This window comes from Strix uralensis, chromosome 1, assembly GCF_047716275.1.
Source record: "Strix uralensis isolate ZFMK-TIS-50842 chromosome 1, bStrUra1, whole genome shotgun sequence".
Taxonomy (NCBI): Eukaryota; Metazoa; Chordata; class Aves; order Strigiformes; family Strigidae; genus Strix; species Strix uralensis.
Window position 1 is genome coordinate 19,774,148 of NC_133972.1, and position 20,112 is coordinate 19,794,259.

Sequence of the window (20,112 nt, forward strand, 5' to 3'; positions counted from 1 at the left end):
GCAGCCCTTTCTCTTAGGCCCGGCAGATAATTATCAATCACAGCAATTATTATCAATTACAGCAATGGTGATAGTTGACAATTATCCATGTACAGCAACAATGTCGCTGGATTCGGTGCAAATTCTGCCTGCTAGACTCCCTCAAGGGATGACACCGAAAACCCGGCGGTGGCGCTGGCACCTCACGCCGTGCCGTGCTGTGCCGTGCCGGTGTGACAACGCGGGATGTCTCGGCCACGGTTTCGGGGTAGGAGCAGCTCAGCGCCCGCTGTCCGGCGGCCACCCCAGGCCAGCGGCAGGGCCGCCCGCTCCCCAGCACTACCGTTCCCAGGATGCGCCTCGCCCCGCCCGCCCGGCGCAGGGCCTGACGGGACTTGTAGTCTGCAGGCGCGGGCGGCCGTGGGCTCTCGCCGGCAGGGCCGGGCCGGGCTCGGCTCCCTCGGCCGCCACACGGGGCCGGGCCGCTTTCGGTGAGGCGCCGCGCCCGGCGGCGCTCGCTGCCTCCCTCCCCGCCTCCCCTCAGGGCTCCTCCCCGCCCAGGAGGCGGGAGCCCGCCGGCCGAGCCCGCCGCGCAGGGGAAGGCAGCGGGGCAGAGCGGCGGCGCTGCCCGGCGGAGCACCATGCTGGAGTCCATCCGTGTCACCGGTGAGTACCGCCCGCGGCCCCCGGCCGCTCCCGGGGCGGCAGCCTGAGGCGGGGCCGGGCTCCTCAGGCGCCTCCGGGGCGTTACCGGCTTGGTGAGGGGCTTGCGGCGGCAGGAGGAGGGGCGAGGTGGGGAAAGCGGCCCCTCTGGCGCTCCCCACAGCACCCGGACCCGGGCGGCGCCGGGACAGGCGGCGTGCTGGTCACTGCTCCCTCGCGGGGAAAAAAATCACCCGGGGGGCTTCCGTGAGGGTACCTGCTCCGCGGGGACGAGGGAAAGGTGCTTCGCACCCACCTGTCTCGAGGAAGGACGGCGAGGCAGGAGTCCCGCCGGTGAATACGGACGCGAGTGTGTTTACCTGCGGGTCCTGTCCCTTCCCGGGGACACCGGGGAGTGTGGAGGTGACAGCCGCCCGCCTGTCAGTGGAGCGAGGGACAGGAGATGCAACTAAGATTGCCAACGAAACTACCACTAATTATATCTGGTGTCTTTCACTCTTTGGCTCTCCTCTTTGTCGTGTTTTCAGAGAAGTTAACAAATCTTTTTAATATGTGTATATAAAAACCTGTATTGTGACTATATAACAGTAATACGGGAAAGTATTTGATATAACACAAAACTATTATCTTCAGTGATGTGTATATGTGGTATGTAGGAAAACCTACAATACAGTTGCTGCTGCAAAACAAATTTTTCACTCAGGCGTTTTTCTTGTTTAAATTTGACGTCATTTCAGGTGTCATTGCTTCAGCTGCTTCAAGACAATGTTACTTTGTCATGGGGAAATCTATCTAGAAGAGATCTGGGGGAGATGTCTTGGTGTCCCCTCATACAATACTGCTACAATCATAATTAGGATTTCTTACAGCTACTCTTTCTCTGTGCAACTTATATGCCGTTCCATCTGTGCATGGATATGAGTAGGGTGTTACTTCTGGTAACAGGAGTAGAAAAAGTTTGTGGAATCAGACGGAGCATCCCTAGAAATGTGCAACAGGAACTGTAATCTTAAAGGATTAAGATTTCTTATCGGAATAATTATTTTGGGTCCATACCCCTCCATCAAAATTTCTGAACACACCTGTGCTGCAGTAGAGCGAGCTAGAGATCTGCTTGGATGGAGGTTTCATCCTGTGCAGGTCTGTCAATAAATCAGTTTTGTGATTATATCCTGAGCTTATTAAATGAATGGGAGTTTGTTGCTTGGTTTCATTAGGGCCAAGTCTTCACTTTTACTGATTATTACCATGCTATATAATTTAATTGGAAGAATCTGAATTTGGAGTCAATTACATAATGTCATATTTCAGTGTAGAAACATGTAAGCAAGAAACTGCTTGTAAGTCAGTTTATACTTTTTTTTTTTAAGGCAGAAAGTACATTTTTCCATATCATTGCAATTTTAAAGACAAAAAAACAAACTACACAGTCTAAAATCATGCCAATGAATCCTTAAAATGGTGGATATTTCAGAGTTATTTACAAACACTGGCAGTTAATGAATCAGACATACAAGTTGGCTCATAGTTGAATCTTGCACTTGGTTTTGGAGCTCAGAATTAAAGCTGAATGACAGATATGCTTATACAGGAGAAAAGCAAATAGGTGGATATTTTGGCAGAAAAATTTTCTTAGGTTAAATGTCAAATTTCTCAACATCATATGGGCTCTAGCTCATAACTAACTTGCTGTAAAAATAGAAAATATCTCAGTGTCAGTTTTTTTACAGGAGTTCACTGACTAATTCTACAGCAAAACCATTTTCAGTCATAATAGACAGAGCTTCTAGTGCTGTTTAGTTCAAGCGGCCTGACACTTTCTGTTCAAAACTTGAGTATTTTTAAGCCTTAAAGGTGTTTATAGTGGTGAGGAAATATACTACAGGATTCTGGTCAGATTCTCTAACACCACAAACGTAAGCCTGTAGTATTTGAGAGGCAGTGGAACATTATAGATTCATATAGAACACTCTCCATTGCCCGCTTGTCACAGAATATTCTTTCTACAGCTCTCTGCACACACAAACCTACAAGCCTAGAGCTCATAAACTACAGATAGCTGTTAATCTATTCACATTACCTGATCATTGAAGATAAAAAATTTCTTTGTAATATAATTGTACATTTGCAGAATGTATCAAAGCAGCAATCTTACTTGTCACATCCATATATTTTCATCTTTCAGTTTCAAATGTCACTATTTTCTTATTACTTGTAGATAGATCACTTACGTTATTTGCGTTTCTATAAATTTGAAAATTCAAGTCAAGCTATTTGTTTCTGATTTTGAACAAAAAGAAATTCAAGCATATTCTAAGACGGTAATGCTGAACTGAAAACCTAAAGCAGTGGCTCAGATCATTACATTTCTAGGACAGGAGGAACTGCTCCAATAACATCTTCTCTAAGCACCTCAAGAATCACACCTGCAGTTTGGAAATTATTTGTCTATTATGCGTATACAACCTGAGTGACAGCTGCTCGAAAACCACAGGAGCTCTCTACTTTTTTTTTAGAGCAAGGCTAGCTGGACAGAGAGAGATCTGTGCCCACAAATATCTATCATTATTCACCTCATTCCACCTATGGAACAGGTATGTAAGAAGCTGCTTGGATAGTAGCTACCCAGTAGCCTAAGGGAAGATTTTTCTGTAATGCTCTCCAAACTCTGGAAAAATTCTTATGTTGGGATTTTACCACACTTATTATTAACATAATAAAAGATTAGCTCAATTCATCAATATCTAAAGGATGGAAGCCAATAATATAACCTAGCTCCTGAACATAACACGAAATCGAACATATTTTTCCTAACAAATAACCTCTGACAAGATTAGGCAGTGTCTGCGATGCTACAAGATTCAAAGCTAGTGACTGGGGGGGTGCAACTGAGACAGGGAAAATATTTCATTAATGCAGAATTATAATGAGATTTGTGGTTCCCACGTATCTTCCGTTAGCGGTCTTGGGGTACATCCCTTCTCCAGTACAGCTGTGACACTGGAATAACCACATGTATATAAATGAAGCGTTACACAGGGGTAAAACTCCCCTGTTGGCAAACTCCAGCCAGTGGTATTTTGTATTGTTCCGTGACACAGAGTACATTTGTATCTGCAGGATGGAGTAAGTCCAGTACTGCCAATTCCAGCAGATATCTTGAAAATGCTGGGATTTTGGCTAGGGCACGACCTGCTCTCAAGTGAGATCCTTTAGACACACAGGGGGGAATTGCCTCTGGCCGCCTGCCCTGCTAATCCACCTCATGGGGTAGCAGAAACCAAGCACAGCGGCTCCAAAGAAGGGCAGAGCTCTACTCTGGCCCAAGACAGACCAAGTTCCCATGCAACAGGAGGGTTTTCTGTCCCTTGATACCCTAACGATGCCAAAATGGGGACAGGCAGCTCTTCTGCCCTCTCCTTCTTGCTTCTTTCTACATCACCACTTTCCACTCCAAACCTGGCAGATTGTTTTGTTTAGTAATTCACCGGTGTCTCTAGGACCTATGTTTTTAGTACTTGTTGCAGAGAGAAACAAAATATAAATAAATGGAAGTAAACATGATGGGAAATCTTTCTGGGAGAGACTATGCTACTTTTGTTGTGTTTTGTTTTTTTTTTAATTGTTTAAGAACTTGGGGTTTTGTGACTTTGAGTGCTTGGAAGCGAGAGCAAGGAAGAGAATCATTGTACATCAATTGCGCATTTTTAGGGAGGTTCTTAAAGGTAACTGGAGGCTTGGGCATATGTTCTTTGACAGTTTTCTGCTGCAAAAACTGAAATAAAGTCAGGAAATTCAAATTTGTGCTTCTCAGAACACACGTAACACGTGGGTGAGATACAAAAGATAAAACCTATATGGTATGTAGCATGATATGCAAGATAGAGTTATGCCATAGTACGGTGATTTTCAATTTGCCTTTTTCAGACCTTTTAGAAGTAATCTGTTGACATCTGTCCTATGGTATTCAGAGTTTAAAAACTGGAAATTACTGTGGGTTGATAATCTGTTCTCTGACTGGCTACTGTATAACACTGTGATACCTTGGTACTTTTCGAAACACTGAAGCATGTTTTCAGAACGCAGGCTGTGCCATGAATTGGTTTTATATGCAGAATACTAGAACTCTGTTTCAATCACCAGGCATTGCTAATCCTTGGAAACTCTTGGATATAGTTTAGTAAGTCAAGTTGTCTAGAAGACAGTGTATTTTTAGTTTGGTTGATGCTGTCTGATGGTTCTAAGTGAGTTTGAAGTGATAACTATTCCAAATTAAACCAATGAACTGGAGAAAGAACTTTAAAATTTGGTGTTTTACAACATGATTTTGACGTTGTGTAAAATATTTTTTTCTATTTTGTAAAATAATGATGTTCACAGGACTAATCCAAAAATTTAAAATGGCAGTTGAATGACTTCTGTGAAAACTGTGGTGTTACCTACTATATAATCTTTCAAATCTGCTGGATTATCTGTTGATTCTAGGTTTCCAGCACAAATATGTATCAAACAGTATCCTTCTTTAGTTGGAAGAAAATTAAGGACAGCCACACTTTGTTTGGCAGTTGAAAAATCACTTTGCTACAAGATTGCACATATAAAGTAATCACAGAATTGGGGACAACTATTTTTGATATCAACCATGTGCATGTGAAACCTGCCAGCGTGTGTTCAGCACTCGATCATCATTTGTGACACTTGCAGGAGAATTCTGACTCGTGATGTTCAGAAATTTTCTAGATATAAATTCATTTATTATTGGCCAACTGTACTGCTTAGCTCTGAAAGCTTACTGTCATGAGTTTTTGGTATTGGATCACCACAAGAGCTTGGGGGAAGGGTTTAAAGTAATTTGTAGTTTCTGGTTTGGTTTTTTTGTTTTTTTTTTTCCTGGTTATCGCTTCTTAGATACACATGTAGTATTAAATCAAATTATTCCCCATGTAGTAGCAATCTAAGGCTTCTCTGCTCTTTGTGGCTTTTGAGAACTGATGAGTAGAGAAGGCGAAGTGTTACGGCTGTTACCATTACATTATTATGTTGTCTGTATTTTAAGAAGTAGGTGTGTGATTTCCAACTTCAATTTTGTCTACGCAGGCAAAGTCACATGCTCAGAAATTTAATATTTCTGTATTCAGACTTTCTGGAAACCTTGCTTTTCATTTAACCTTCTTAAAAATAAGGATTCTCATACTGTAATACCTGGTACAGGCCTGAAGTTAATTTCAAATACTTGCCAAGAAATATGTGAGCGCGGTCATCTTGTTCTGTTGTCCAAAAAATACATCTCATTTTATGGTAGTTGTTTTGATGTTGTTTTCCTTGTGATGGGAACTGCAATTTCTCACCACGACAGCTCATGGTAAAGCAAGATGAGCCATGTAGGCAGGTTGTCATGTATGTGATGAGAACGATCTGACGGAATTTGAACAGGGAATGCCAAGGAACGCATTCCTGTGCCAAGCATCGAAAGAGGATTCGCAAACTTACTGTGAAACAAAACTGAGCTTGCATAAGATATGCATGCTTTAGTGGAAGAGAATAATCTAATGCTTCTATCTCTCTCTTTCCAGTGGAGGAAACACCCAGGCTGCAGATTTCCCATTGTATGTTCATGCAAATACGACCTCTGTCTTTTTGCTTTTTAGAACAGCATCTTCAGAAGAACCGAGGAACACAGATTGACCTGGAACTGACAGAGGTCCAACAGCATGAAATACATTGTCACGGTGCTTATGTTGGGAGCAAACCCTAATTTTACTATGAAAATAAAGCTGAAATTAAGCTACTATCAATTTTTTTTCCCTTGGAGGCATTTAATGATCTCTTGCTAATGTTTCATTCAGAGTATAATTACTGTATGTAAAGTAATCACAGCTCAGCTATGTATAACTGTGGGCTGAAGCTCAAATCCCTTTTGCGGGCTTTAATCAAGCTCCGGCCATATCTCCTGTTCCGTGAATCCTTCCATTTTAGGTGCAGAAGTAGAAAGCATTTCTCTGTGGCAGGATTTATTTGTGCCCTTACTTTCGGCTCACCTAATGTTCTAGGATGAATTGGTTGGCAAGAGAAGGGGATGGTTAGAACCAGTGAAGAGAGGTCAATTCTCTCTAACAAGCCAGCCACAAATGTTAAATACGGTTTTATTTCTCAGTGACTTTTCCATGCAGCTGCTCTGCACCAGGTACCTGTCTCCCCTGAAAGCTGTGCTAGGGGTCAGAGTGAGAAAGGAGGGTTCATTCATTAAAGGAAACTTATGCTCTTCTTGTATTCAGTTTAATTTACAGTGTTTCTTCTCATGTGTTTTCTTAAAGCCAGCTGTTATTGTAGAACAACTTTGAATAGATGACAGTGTTGTCTTAAGGATTCTTACGAGTCTGTAACTAGCTGATCTCTCTCCTCTTTAAATATAGCTTACTATCTGTATTAAGAAGGAATATGCAAAACTGAAGTCTTTTAAATGTATATTACTATTTGTATGGTGTTATAACTTGTTCATAGTGGCTGACCCATTCCGATGTTCTCATCCTTTCTGAGACTAAATTCTGTGAATCAGATTTTGCAGATGAGACCACACCAGACTGCTTATATCACAGCACAGATCCCTGTGGGACTTCTCTGTAAATACTGCTCACATACTCCTATACAGTTTCTCATGATTTAAGTTCTTCGTTATCAATACAGAAAGCCTTCCTTGCATGATAAAGATCAATCAGATTTTGCTCAAAACTAAAAATCTGTTAATGTAAACATAAAGTCCTGCACAGAGTCTTGTTTTAAACAAGTTAGTTCAGCTGCAAACAGTGCACTCATGCATGGAGATGCAAGCATAAAATACTTGTTTAGCTGGATCTTACAAGTCCCAGTCTAACTGTTCAAAAGTGGTATACACAGACAATTCTCCCATATGTCTAGAAGTCAAGATTAACTTGATGTGACTGCAGTTAAGTCAAATTCTGTGTTTCATTTGTGTTGCAGTTTTGAGTCCTTAAGACTCATTGCTGTGTGAAACAATCAAATTTGTCCTCAACTTTTTTTCTTCCTCCCGTCTCAATGCAGAAAAACTTCACTGGCCTAAGACAGAGCTTTCTAAGAAATCAGTCCTGAGTCCAGAAGAACATAAGCTGAACATTAATAATGAAAACAGCCTCCAGCACCCACCTTCTGGGATCCTTAAGGACATTTTCACAACAGGAACCAGTAGCTACAATGTCCTTCTGCAGAGCAAAGAGGAGAAAAAACACCATGCTCAGAAGCAGTCATCTGCTCACCACAAGAAACACAGAAAAACTACAAAGTGTTCTACCACCTTGCGAAGCAATGAGCACCGCAAAATCAAAGTCCCGCTGCCCTTGCTCAGCAGTGGATGGTACTGCACAAACAGACAGCCCTCCCTCATCGTCACTGGCCCAGTGTCTACCAGCATGAAGTTTACAAACAGTATTTCAGTTGCAGGCAGCAGCATAGTGCTGCCATCCCGACCCAGAAGTAGAACTAAGAGGCATTTTAATCTAACAAAGCCAAAGCAATCCCAGTCCTCAAAAAGCCATGGGAAAGAAGGTGATGTCTCTGGCCAAAAACTCTGTTTACTGACTGCAATCAAGCCTTCCAATGTGGAGAAAGAGAAGATGAAATTCTTCAAGTCAGATTTCACATACAATCCTCAATTTGAATATGCAAACCCTGCTCTGCCAAACGTGTTAGCTAAGCACAGCCACGCATCTGACAGATTTCTTAAGCAGGTATAGTTACTTTTTTCCCTCCGTTTTCAGTGGTTATTTTTTCCTACACCTAATAAGGTGGTATTTGGCTTTGTAGCGAATTGTTTCTCCTTGTCATCCTCCCCTACTGTTTGAAAAATGCATCAAAGATGACAATACAACAGTAGAACTGAAAGAAAATATTTTTAATTAAAAAATTAAAGCCTTCCTAATACTTACAGGATTCTATAGGATAAAGGCACAGTTACTTTTAAATGGGTTTACATGAAACATAAGAAGCAAGAAAGCTTTTTAGACAGTGAAGCAGAGTGCAATACAGGAAAAATACAATGCCTAAATAGGCTTTAATAAAAAGAGGAAAAAAGCAGTGTAGCAATTCTATCAATCCTCTTGGTGACACAGGCATTGGGAGGGGATAGCAATTTGAGGTCATGGTTATTCAATAAGCATGTGTTGATGTTCCTTGTTTTAATCAACTTTGAAAGGATATTTGCATATACATTAGACTCAGTCAAGCAGCAGACAAATTCCATTCCATTTAGCTCCACAGAGAGCTAAAATTTTAAAATATACCCCCCCCTTTTTTTTTCATAATATGTAGCCACACTGGTAACATAGCTACAGACTACCCTGGCTTCCTACCTGTCTTTGAGTTACAAAAAACCCAAAACCCAACAAGAACAATGAAAACCTTGCTTTCAAATTTGACCTAAATGACAAAAATCAGAGCTTATCTATACAATATCAGAACCAGTCCTCTTCACAGTTTTGCCATTTTAAAATGGTTTAGAAAGACTTTATTTAAGTCTGACAAGCTTTTATAGAGAATCTCACGTTTCAAGTGATGCTTAACTTGGGAAGAGCTCCTGACATTCCGTGAGTTTCACTTCTTTGTGGTAGAATATTTTGCTTAAAACCCCCGAAAATTCCTGGTGAAAAGGATGAATTAATTAAAGTATCATGGGTTCTAATAACTGACCCTTGACTTGTGAAGAGTCTGACTTTTTTTTTTTTTTTTTTCTAAATCCAAGAATGAACATAGGTGTTATTACCCATTAAATCATTGTATTGTAAGGCTTGGTCTGTGTTTTCACATTAAAAATATCTGTATATTTTAAAAACTCAGTAGCTGGGTATTCATTAAGAATTCATTTTCAGAGAACAGCTGTTCTGTTCTTAAAATCAGCTTCTATACTTCTAAGCAACCAACTAAATCATACTGACACCAAATAAAACTACTCCTTGACTAGAGCTTTTTAGCAAGTTTTCCTTTGATTTTTATAGCAATATTAGCAACATTAATCATAGATTACAGCAAATTGACAATAACTAATTTGCCAGACTGAATTTAATATAAACTTGTATGAGATAGCAGAGCCTTAAAAATTATGCATGATGATTTTATAGAACAGGCCTGTTATTGATTTACCCTTCTTTTAATTAAAAAACCCACACCTAAATAATACATATTTTAATAAAGAATGATTCCTCAATAGTATTCTGATTTGTAACTCTGCCTTTTTCCCTTTACATAAAAAGCATGAGAAAATAAAGGCTTTGTAACAACTTTAATAAACAGTGAAGGATTTAATGTTCAATGAAGTATGGTATTTCTGAAACTTACCAAGGAGGATATAAATTATTTCATAAGATTTAGTTTAAGTTACAGAAGTTCTTGGCAAGAAAAGCATTTCTTCAAAGTTCAGCTCCTAAAAATACTGAACAATATCTTGCACTTAAATGACTAAAACGGCAGCTTTAACCCAGCACCAAGCCCAGCAGGTGGCACTCTCTCTTTTTTATCTGTAACTAGCTTTAGCAATTTTCAGCTCCACGCAAATCTGAATTTTATTTAATGCAAATTTCCTATCCAGAAAAAGCAGCATTAATCAAAATTTTAATCAGCAAATATTGTATGAGCCCTTGCTTTTCCTCAGTACTAATTTTTTTTCCTTGCATATTTTGATTGTCAGAAGAAACACTTAGATATCTTACAGGAAGTGTTAAGTTCAGGAAAAATTACTTTAGTTGCAAAAAAGTACTTACAGTGTCCAGATTTGGGTCTGCAGTAAAAACACAACTGAGTGTAGTCATCCTTTTTCCTGCAACAAGAAAGAATTCAATTTTGGCTTTTTGAAACATTTTTGGCTTTCATTTGTTGCTTTACCTATTTTAGGAAGCTTTGCTTTCTGTGAACCAAACCAGAATGATTCCTATTTTATTCTGTAAAAGGTGCTTACAGCAACTTACACTTGCTTGCTCTTCTATGACCAATATATCTGTAAAACCAACTTTTTACTGACAGAACTCACAAATTTTATAGGGGGCTTTCAGGATACTTCAGTGAAATGAGCTCAAAACCTGACATTTCAGAATTTTAGAGGATTTTTAATCATTTCAAAAATATTTTTACCCACAGCTGTGCATAGCCTGCTAGGACATTAAAACAGACTTCATTTTCTTATTGCCCGTTCTGCTTTTGTGCATGTCTGTGGAATTGGTTAATACAGCATTACTGCAACACATTTGGAAGATGAATCACACCCTGCCCCATTTATTCTTTTTCTTTTTTTAAAGGCAAAGAACACTATGCATTTGCAAACCATTAATACAGCAGTGCTGCAACGGGGAACTCACAGGCTTGTGAGCACCCGCTTCTAGTCAGATCAAATATTTTAAACCTTGGACACAGCCCAACACTTTTATTGATTGACTTTTCACAGACATAGACTAAACATTTTTGAATTGTTAATACATTTGAGAATAATATTTTAAATATCTCCTCATATTTTGTTCTGTTTCTCTCTTTCTACTTTATCTTGTTTTCTTCATAATAAGGTTCTTTCATGAGTCACACAGTATGTGCCTTTAGGAAAGAGAGCTTAAGAATAAAACATAGTATGCAGACTTGCAGCTTTTCACATTGATTGACATATATAATATTACAGAAATTAATTCTCTTATTGCTGTGTTTCAAGTGCAACAACTGCGTGATCTAAGTGCTATGAAAGTTTTCTTATTAGCACTCCTTCTGGCTCAAACTACTTGTCCTTCATTGTTAAGTTTTCTTAACACTTAAAGTGTTTGTTATTTTTGCACAGATGCTAGAGGTGGCAATACTTAGCTAGAAGTAATTGTCCCCCACATTTGCAAAATGGATGACTTAACAGTTGCAATTTGCTGAACCAAAATCAGCAATGAAGTTGCAACTTCAAGTAACCTGTATATTAACACCTGTTTCTTTGAATTGTACATTAAAGCATGAAGTCTATTGTTATATATTCTAAAAAAATCATTTTGTTGAATAATCCCCCCTGTGAAAGAGCTGTACATTCTTTTCCCTTGTACTCATAAAAAATATCGCAGTTTTGAGTTAATAAATGAATCAGTTGTGCCACATTGCAAGTGTTTGTACTACACACCTTTTAAGTCATTAATACAAGTAGCCTACAATTAAGAAAATTTATCAGATGTTGGAAAAATAGTTAGGTGGAGCTGGAAGGCTAAACAACATGGCATTTAACACTGAGTAATCCTTTGCAGTGTCCAGGTGATGTCACAGTTTAGGCATGTTGAAGATTCAAGAATGTGTCCCTGGCTGTAATTGTAAAACAGCTCATTCTCCACTAGTAACAAATTCCCTCCTAAACTAAGATTTATAGATAAAGAGTGTTAATATATAACACAAAGCATATCAGGCCATCCAAGGAGTGAAAGTTCTCAGGGTCCTACACAAACTTCTCTTTCACTAGAAGAGACTGTAGATCACTTCTGGTGATACTACAGTAGGAGCATCAGTTTATTTCAGGACACAGTCTCATACAAAAACCAAGTGAGTATTAATTTTTAATTCGTTACAAAGTATTTGAAAAGTGTTTCATTAAAAATATTTCTACCAGCTCTAAATTACTTAAACATGCTCTTTGTCACACTGAGAACAAGCATGCGAAAGAAAAACCACTGTAAACACTGAATAAAGTACCACAGCCTGAGTAGACTAGCCTCAAAAATCTGCTCTTACCTCTCTCCCTCCTTTTCCCTTGACCCAAAAAGGAGGCAGCCACCATTTTACAGCTGTTGTTTAGACTAACAAGTTCCATCTGGTACATCTTAGTGTTGCCTAAAGATGTGTCTGGGAAGCTTTCTCCCCCCAGCAAATAAGCTATGCAGGAAGGAAAGTGATGGTGCCTGCGAGACTTTGTCTCACAAATGTCAACAGAGACTGCAGCCTTTTTGTAGCAGAGCTGCTTCTGAATGTAGGACGAGCTGACTGAACGCAGGGGCCTGACTCCTAGGTCACTGAGCCCGTTTTCTAACTTGATTGCCTCAAACATTTCATGAGCATGTCTTACCAGTACATGCATCTACAATAACTCTGAAGTAACTAAGCTGTGTTGCTGCGCATGGGTGACTTGGGATTCAGAGACCTACTTGGCTGTAAATAATTTGTTTAAAAAAGCCAACACCACCACAACCTAAACCTGTCAATTAGAGCCCTGTCTTGCTCTTGTTAGTGCTTCTGTGTCATTACTTTCTTGACCAGCAGATTTGCTGCGCAAGGGGACTTGTCTTGGGACCGCTGCTTCTTTTGGCACTCTTCAGTAGTGATAAGAGAGATTAAACCAGACCTTTTAGATAATAATGAAAAGAACAGGGATTACTACTCCTAACTAGTAACTTGGTACAGCCACACAGTCCTTCTTTTCTTCCATTTTTTTACCTGTTGCTGAAGAGTTTAGTTTGGCCGTCGGAACTGTGGCAGTATCAGTACCTTGCTTTCTGCTGGCCCAGAGGCTGGAAAATAGTTGCACAGTTGGATGCTGGAATAGGCAAGAGCTGTCATGCTGGTCTGGATTTTCCCCTTTCCCAGCAAGTTCTTGCAACACCTGACTTTGAGTCATCTCACCTCAGAGACAGGTGTAGAACCCCATGGAGGGGCTCCGTGTTGTATTCAATGCCTGGGATCCAAAAATATCCTGAATCTTTTCCCCTCAGGAACCACCACCAGCCAGGGTGGTTGTGGCAAGAAGTGTCAAAACCAGCAGCATTACTGGGGATAGGGCCCACCTCAGTGCTGGGACAATCTGCCACTCCCCAGAGATTTGTGTGCTGGTGGCAATGTGTGTGTGCGATGGCTCTCCCTGTTGTTTTGGTGCTTCCAGAGTCACACCTGCCCACTTGGAAAGAATTCTCGGGACTTCTGTTTTGCTTGAAACAGAGTCAAGGAAGAAGGTGGTGGTGGTGATGAGCACGCTTCTTAGTGATTTCCTAATGAAGAGAACATGTGTTCAGCAATGAGGAGGCTTAAGCTTAGTGACTTTCTCAATATTTATGGGTTCAAATTTGCAACATCTGTTTGGAGGTGGCTGAACTGCCAAGATAGAGGTTACTCAGCATGGCACGTAAGGTAGAGGAAGCACCCTTCGGTATCCCACTCTTCCCCTTGAAGCTGCAAACTGTGCACCAGGTTGAAGTGGGAGAGGCCAGAGTGGATCTGTGCTTCTTCAGGCGGATGTATCCCTGAAAACGTCCTATTCATATTGTGCTGTTGATTCAAGTGTCTCACAGCATTTTAGGAAAAGCCTTAAACATCCCAGGAAGAGTTCAGGAGGTAGAACTTGGGCCTCCTGACTCCCAAACTCATGCTGCCTCCCTTGGCACACATAGGTCTCAGCTCCAGGGAGTTTGCTGTTACAGATGGCCAAGCAGGAAGTTTAATGCTTGTTCAGTGCTTGTTTTCTCACTGCTGTGATTAAGTGGTTTTAGAAAATACCTGCACTCTGACTAAGGTAGGAGAGTCCTCTGGGAGAACACCACCAAATAAACTTATGTAATGCTGCATCTCATAGCAGTAATGTCTTTGTAAACAGTGTCAAACAGAGAACTGGTTAATAAAGTTTACAAGCCATTTTCAAACACCCTTATTTTTATGAGCTTGCACATTGGGTGGAAACTGCCCCCTTGCTCTCAAATGGTTTTGGCAGTCCTCTGCTTCATCAAACCTGCTCTCATCCACCCCTACCCGACTTTGATCAGCACTCTAGATTTGTCCTACTCTTTTCAAAAAATATGTAAAGTATCTTTGCTATTCTTCAAGCCTACTTCTTATCTTTTGCTACCTCTATTGGCTGCTTTCAGCCTGTGAATCTCATTCGCCCGTTTTTCTCTATCCAAAGGCTTTGCCATCACGTTTTCAGAAAATCTTTTTTGCATTGTTTGATATGAAGCTGAACTGGACCTGATGTTTGGTTTGCTGAGAGGCAGTATGGGCATCAAAATGTAGCGGTCTTGTTTCCATGTTTGTTGGGAACCCAACAGCCACATGATCCTTTGGCAATGGCAAAGTGTTGCCTGAGAGAGGAGTGCTGGTTCACCTAAGGCAACACCGTGCCTGGGGGCCTACCAACCATTCTGCTCAATGAACAGACCCCTTCCAGCACCTGAGCCAATATCCTGTTCTTGTTTGATTTACTAGCAGACAGATGTAGCCTGAGTGTTGGATACTTTCTGAAAGATGCCTTAAAAACCCTCAGAAAGAAAAGGACCGAATCCTGGTAACTTTTGAATATAACATCCATCCCTGCATAAGTTCCTGCAGTAAATAACTTTCAAAGAATTTAATGCCAAATCTTCCCACCCACAGGATCTACTGTGTTTTAAATCACATTATTCAAAACTTTTGAGGGGAATTGCTGTTCTGTACAACCATATATTTGAACATAAAGACCTATTTCAGAAAGTGAGGATTTGGGGGATACCGTGTAGTGTAGCTGCTCCAGGGATTGCAGTTCTCTGGCAAGCCCTGTTGCATCTTAATTCTTCATCTCACTGTGATTTTTATAAAATGCTATTAATTATAATGATTTTTTTCCAGAACTTATTACTGAGAGATAGAATTGGCCACAGGAAGAGATAAGGAGAAAAGGAAGATGTTCAGGAGACAAAACATGATGCTGCTGGGCAGCAATTCTCTTTAGGAATGGAAATCACTGGTGCACATTCAAAGGAACTTAAGTCTCCAAGAATTTAACTGGGTACTTACTGTGTTTAATCTAATAGACTTAATTGAAAATTAATATCAACAAGTTGTGGAGATAAATTTCATGCAAGAAGATTAATTCAGAGATGACTTCTTTCAGAGTAAGCAAATAAAGTTAATTAACTGTTCAGAGCAACTAGATACACAAAACAACTACTAGGTAGCATAAGTATCTTAAGGATCTGGCACCTTGCAAAGGAAACTGAAGAACTGTTGTCATTAATTACTCAGGTTGGTGTCTTGAGAATAAACTTCCTGGGACAGGGGACAGGAATTTTTGGGTTGTTCTTTAACCAAGGATTTTGTGTAAGGCAGGAAAATGCCTCAGCATTTGCAGACACTGAAAAACTTCTAAAAGAGCCCATGTTTTTAGAAGTTAATTCATATGTAAATTTAAAAAAAAAAAAAAAAAAAAAGTAAAAAATCCTTTGGGAAGATATACAAGCTATTAAACAAGAACTAGATTTTGCTCTGATTTGTTCTTTACATCTAGTCCTTGATCCTAAATTTTGCTAGAAGCAATTGTCATTAGTCTCTAGAAATACTAGGCCTTGCATGAGGGATTAATGTATTCCTTCTTTTAATACTTAGACACTAACCTTGCTTCATTTATTTGAGAGATGCAAGAAAAAAATATTATTTACTGACATAGAAAGACCTCTCTAATCTCCTTCTATAATCTTTCAGGCACTGCCACACCTATGCGTTTGTACAAGACCTGATATATGGGGAAGTACTGGGAACCAAAATCCCCTTTACCTCGTAGGTCAGCAGTACAGATGTGTAGTTGTCCTTACTCATATTTATGTGCAATAAGTTAATAGGAGTAACAACAAAAATAACAGCACTGAACTTCTGTCAAATACCTACAGCAGCGGGTTGGCAAAATGATGCCAGAGCTACCCAGTTTGCACCAGATTAGGGTGTATCCTCTATTTGTGTCTTTCAGTAGCAATTACTTGGGGTTGCTTGGTTTCAGCTTGAAAAAAATTAGAACAGGATTGTTAGTAGCTGTGAGAGATACAAAATGAACCCTGGTTTTGTGGACAATAAGCCACTCCGGCAATGTCAGAATTACATAGCTGGAAACAACAAGCATGTTATCAGCTTCATGCATGATATAAGTGTACAACATAAAAAGAGATTCAATCTGCAAGATTTCCACCTTCATCATTAGAGGTATTTTCTCAGCAAGAATGTTCATGTTTTAAGGTAATATCAGTAATATTTTTTTCTCTGTGGGAGCGTCTGTTATCATATCTATGAAAAATGCCATTCCCTGTAGCTGGGCTATTGCTGGGCAAGAAGTTATTCTATACCACATTTTCTTTTAAGGGTGTGAAATGACATGTTGGGAAGTAAATTACTGGGGATGAGTATTTCACACCCCACCAGTAACATCTTCAACATGCAGAGTTCAGATCACATTATAGGTATCATGCTCTGTTTTCCACCCACAAGGGACTTCTAGCAGCAATATGTAAGAGAATTGTTGATACCAGTTTATTTGTCTAATGAAACATGCCTCCTTCATTTTGGGGGGTTATAAATAAGTATTGTGATTTAAATGAAGGGTTTAAATGAAAGTTCTGTGAATAAAGTTCCCGTTCTCTCTCCTTTCTGAAACAGACACCCATGGTGCAGAGGATTTTATTGTAAGAAGATATTTTTGGTAGAAATGCTATTGTTAAAATTATAGTTACACATCTGTTTAATCATGGTTCAGCATTTCTAAGTTAGAAAATACCAAGAGATGAAGTGAGATGACAGTAATAGTTGATCTTTGTAAACTTCGTTGGAAAATCATAAAAAGAAACATGCTGACAACTTAAACCGCAAATGTCCTTGTGACCTGTTATGTCTGATTTACAAGGCAGTTGCATAACATTCCCAAAATTAAAGAGAAAATGGGTATTATTTCACTAGACTGATAATCATCTGTGTCATGCTGATGTATGTGGGTCCAAGAGGAGTTGGTCAGAACATTTTTTCAGTACTTTGGCATTAATGTATGTCTGAAGATGGTATAAATTGATTACAGAGCACGTCAGCCTCTATGACTACAGTTTGATAGTGACTCCCAGGGAGTTAAAAAAAGAAGAAAGATTTTTTAAAAACAGAGATTGAGAGGGAGACAAAGAATGCACATGCCAGTCTGACACAGGGGCCTTACTGCATTCATATTTGCTATGCTTTTGTATTTTATAGTCCATTAACATTATGGAGCGGACATTGCAGAAATACGGAAGCTATGAAAAATTTGAACAGGCCACTGGAGGCAGCTTGCTGACCAAAAGTAGGATCTGGAATCATGTCAGGAAATACATGGTGAAAGAAGGCTGTCTTGGTGAGGTAAGTCATACACACTGTATCAGGAAAGAAACATTTATCTAGATCTTAGAAATTACAGATGGATGGACCTGAGAGACCATCTGGGAGGCCTTTCCTCCACAATTACAAGAATATTCCTTACATCATATTTTTCTCATGGCTGTGCCCAGTCTAATTTTTGAACAATTGAAATGATGCAGATTCCTTGTGAATGCTTCAGCCGTCTCTCTGAGCCTGTTTCCTGATTCATATATGCTTGTTCTTAAGTTCACCTCTTATGGGAGTGCCCAAGAATGACACCCTTCCTTCCCTCCTTTTTTCAGCTACTTGGAGACTAGCACATTTCCATTTATTCATCAGTTCTGCCATCCGTTCTCTTGTGTCAAATTATTCACACCAAAGGAAAGAGTTAAGAAAAGGCCAAGAAAAATAACCAGCAGCCCAAGAGACTGATTTATAAGAAGCAACACAAATGAAAGTGACATAAATGATTTAAAATGTCTGAAAGAGGTTGGCTTGTTGAGTTGGTTTGAGTGCTGGATTTTCCTGACTTCACCCATCTAATTTTTTTAGAGTTCTGTGCAAAAAAATTATTTCCTATATTCAGGACTTTAAAAGCCCACTTGACTGAGTTACGTAGAATTGCTTGGAAGAGTCAGATGAAATTGAATGTATAAAAAGATAATTATTCCAAATGAAAACACCAGCTGACACAATCTAAGACTTGGGTGAGATCACTGGCAGCGAGCAAGAGGAGTCTGGAATGGGAGATCAAGAGACAAAAATTATTTTCCCAGAAACTAGGTTTAATTAGTAAACATAATATTATTAGGAGAAACTGTTAAACTCATCACATCTTTTTGGGAGACTATAATTTGACACTGATAGCAGACTTTACCTGTGTTTCTAAGAGTGAGGCTGTGAAACTACAGTTTAGAGCAAACAGAAAAAAATTATATTTTTGGTCTTTGCTGTGCTTTTATCTCCCTTTGCGTTCATTTTTGTCTTGGTTTGTCTTCATGGAAGCAGGATCCTACACTCTTATAAAACATCTTATGTCCTTCTTAATGAAATGCTTTACTTTCTCTGCAAAAATAGTGTTAATACATCATGCTTAGTATGGTCTAAAATATTATGCAAATACTCTCTCCAGTTGAAGAGATGTTAATAAAGCTAAGTGGTACCCATGCTTTAAATGCTTTGGGATTTACCCGTCTTTCCTGCATGTTAAATATGAGTTTTATGGGACTGATTGTTTGCTGTTGAACTTGAAGCTGAATGGTGGGTTTTGAATACAGAGAAGTGTCACGTTAATGGCTTTGATACCTGGTTCCTTTTTTGTTAACTTTGATATGAAAAAAAATTTACCTCTCTTGTAGGTACTCTCCCTTGTACTCTTCTGAGCATTACTGTTTCTTTAGGCATTACATGAAGAGGGAAAGGTGCTTAGTCTTCAACAGAGTTTCTCTTCTTCCTTCCAGTGTCTTGTTTAAAAAGTCTTTTTAAATTCAAATAGCAAAATATATCCATATACATTATTTTTCTTCTCTGGCAGTTTTTGTTTTGATTACCAATTTTCCAAGAGGAAAACAAGAACTACATTCCTGTATAAAACAAACCAAAGCCATACCAGTATTTTAATAATATTTCAAGTCTGTGTCATGCATCAGGAAAAAAAGTACACAGTGCTTCCCTCTCTCATTCATGTGGCTTCAGAATTGCAACTAAAAAGGTTTCAGACAGTTAGGTATATGGATACCTAGTCAATTTATTTGTGTTTGTCTAATATTTTTCAGTTCTCAGTAATACCAGGATAATTAGACACAGTTAAAAAATGGAATTTTCTCTAATTTACTCTGCATATGATTGTTCCCTAACCCCCAAATCGAGTCAGTGTTACTGTATTAAATTTTGCAGTCTCATGTCTGTCTATCTTAATCCTCATGCTAAGTCCCACTAAAATCTGAGGTTTTGTCAGCAACACGGGTGACTAGGACAGCTGAGGGGAGTCAGAGGTGTCTCTCATAGGCGACTGCTGGGAACAAGGGAGAGTTCTGAAGGGCAAGGGACCAAAGAGAAATTAAATAATGGAAGGGCTGAAGGAAAAAGCAGGAACAGGAGCGAGAAGAGAGCTCTTTGCTACCTGAACTCTCTCATCTTCAGATTGTGGTCCATCTCACGGAGGACCTGCTATCTCGAGCCTCAATGACAGTGGTGAACGGCCGTCCCACTCTCACGATCAATATCTCCACTGCGCGAGAGCACTGGCTGGAAGGGATGCTGAGACATGAAATTGGTACGAGCATGACATCAGTTCTTCAGGCAAAGGGGAGTACTTGCATGCATTCTTACTTATTTTGCAGTGATGGGCCAGGCACT

General features: G+C 39.8%; 1 protein-coding gene across 2 annotated transcripts in view; it reads left to right on the plus strand.

Moving 5' to 3' along the window:
• Positions 1 to 407: 407 nt before the first annotated feature.
• Positions 408 to 20,112, plus strand: part of MATCAP2 (microtubule associated tyrosine carboxypeptidase 2) — a 30,390-nt gene continuing 10,685 nt past the window's right edge. Inside the window, exons 1-5 of one of the 2 annotated variants that reach the window (XM_074858548.1) lie at positions 408 to 645; positions 6,291 to 6,371; positions 7,702 to 8,384; positions 17,611 to 17,754; positions 19,897 to 20,029. In XM_074858548.1, coding sequence (XP_074714649.1) covers positions 621 to 645; positions 6,291 to 6,371; positions 7,702 to 8,384; positions 17,611 to 17,754; positions 19,897 to 20,029 — 1,066 coding nt within the window. In that variant the 5' untranslated portion in view covers positions 408 to 620. The remainder of the gene's footprint in view (positions 646 to 6,290; positions 6,372 to 7,701; positions 8,385 to 17,610; positions 17,755 to 19,896; positions 20,030 to 20,112) is intronic. The other variant, XM_074858557.1, reaches the window with a different exon arrangement.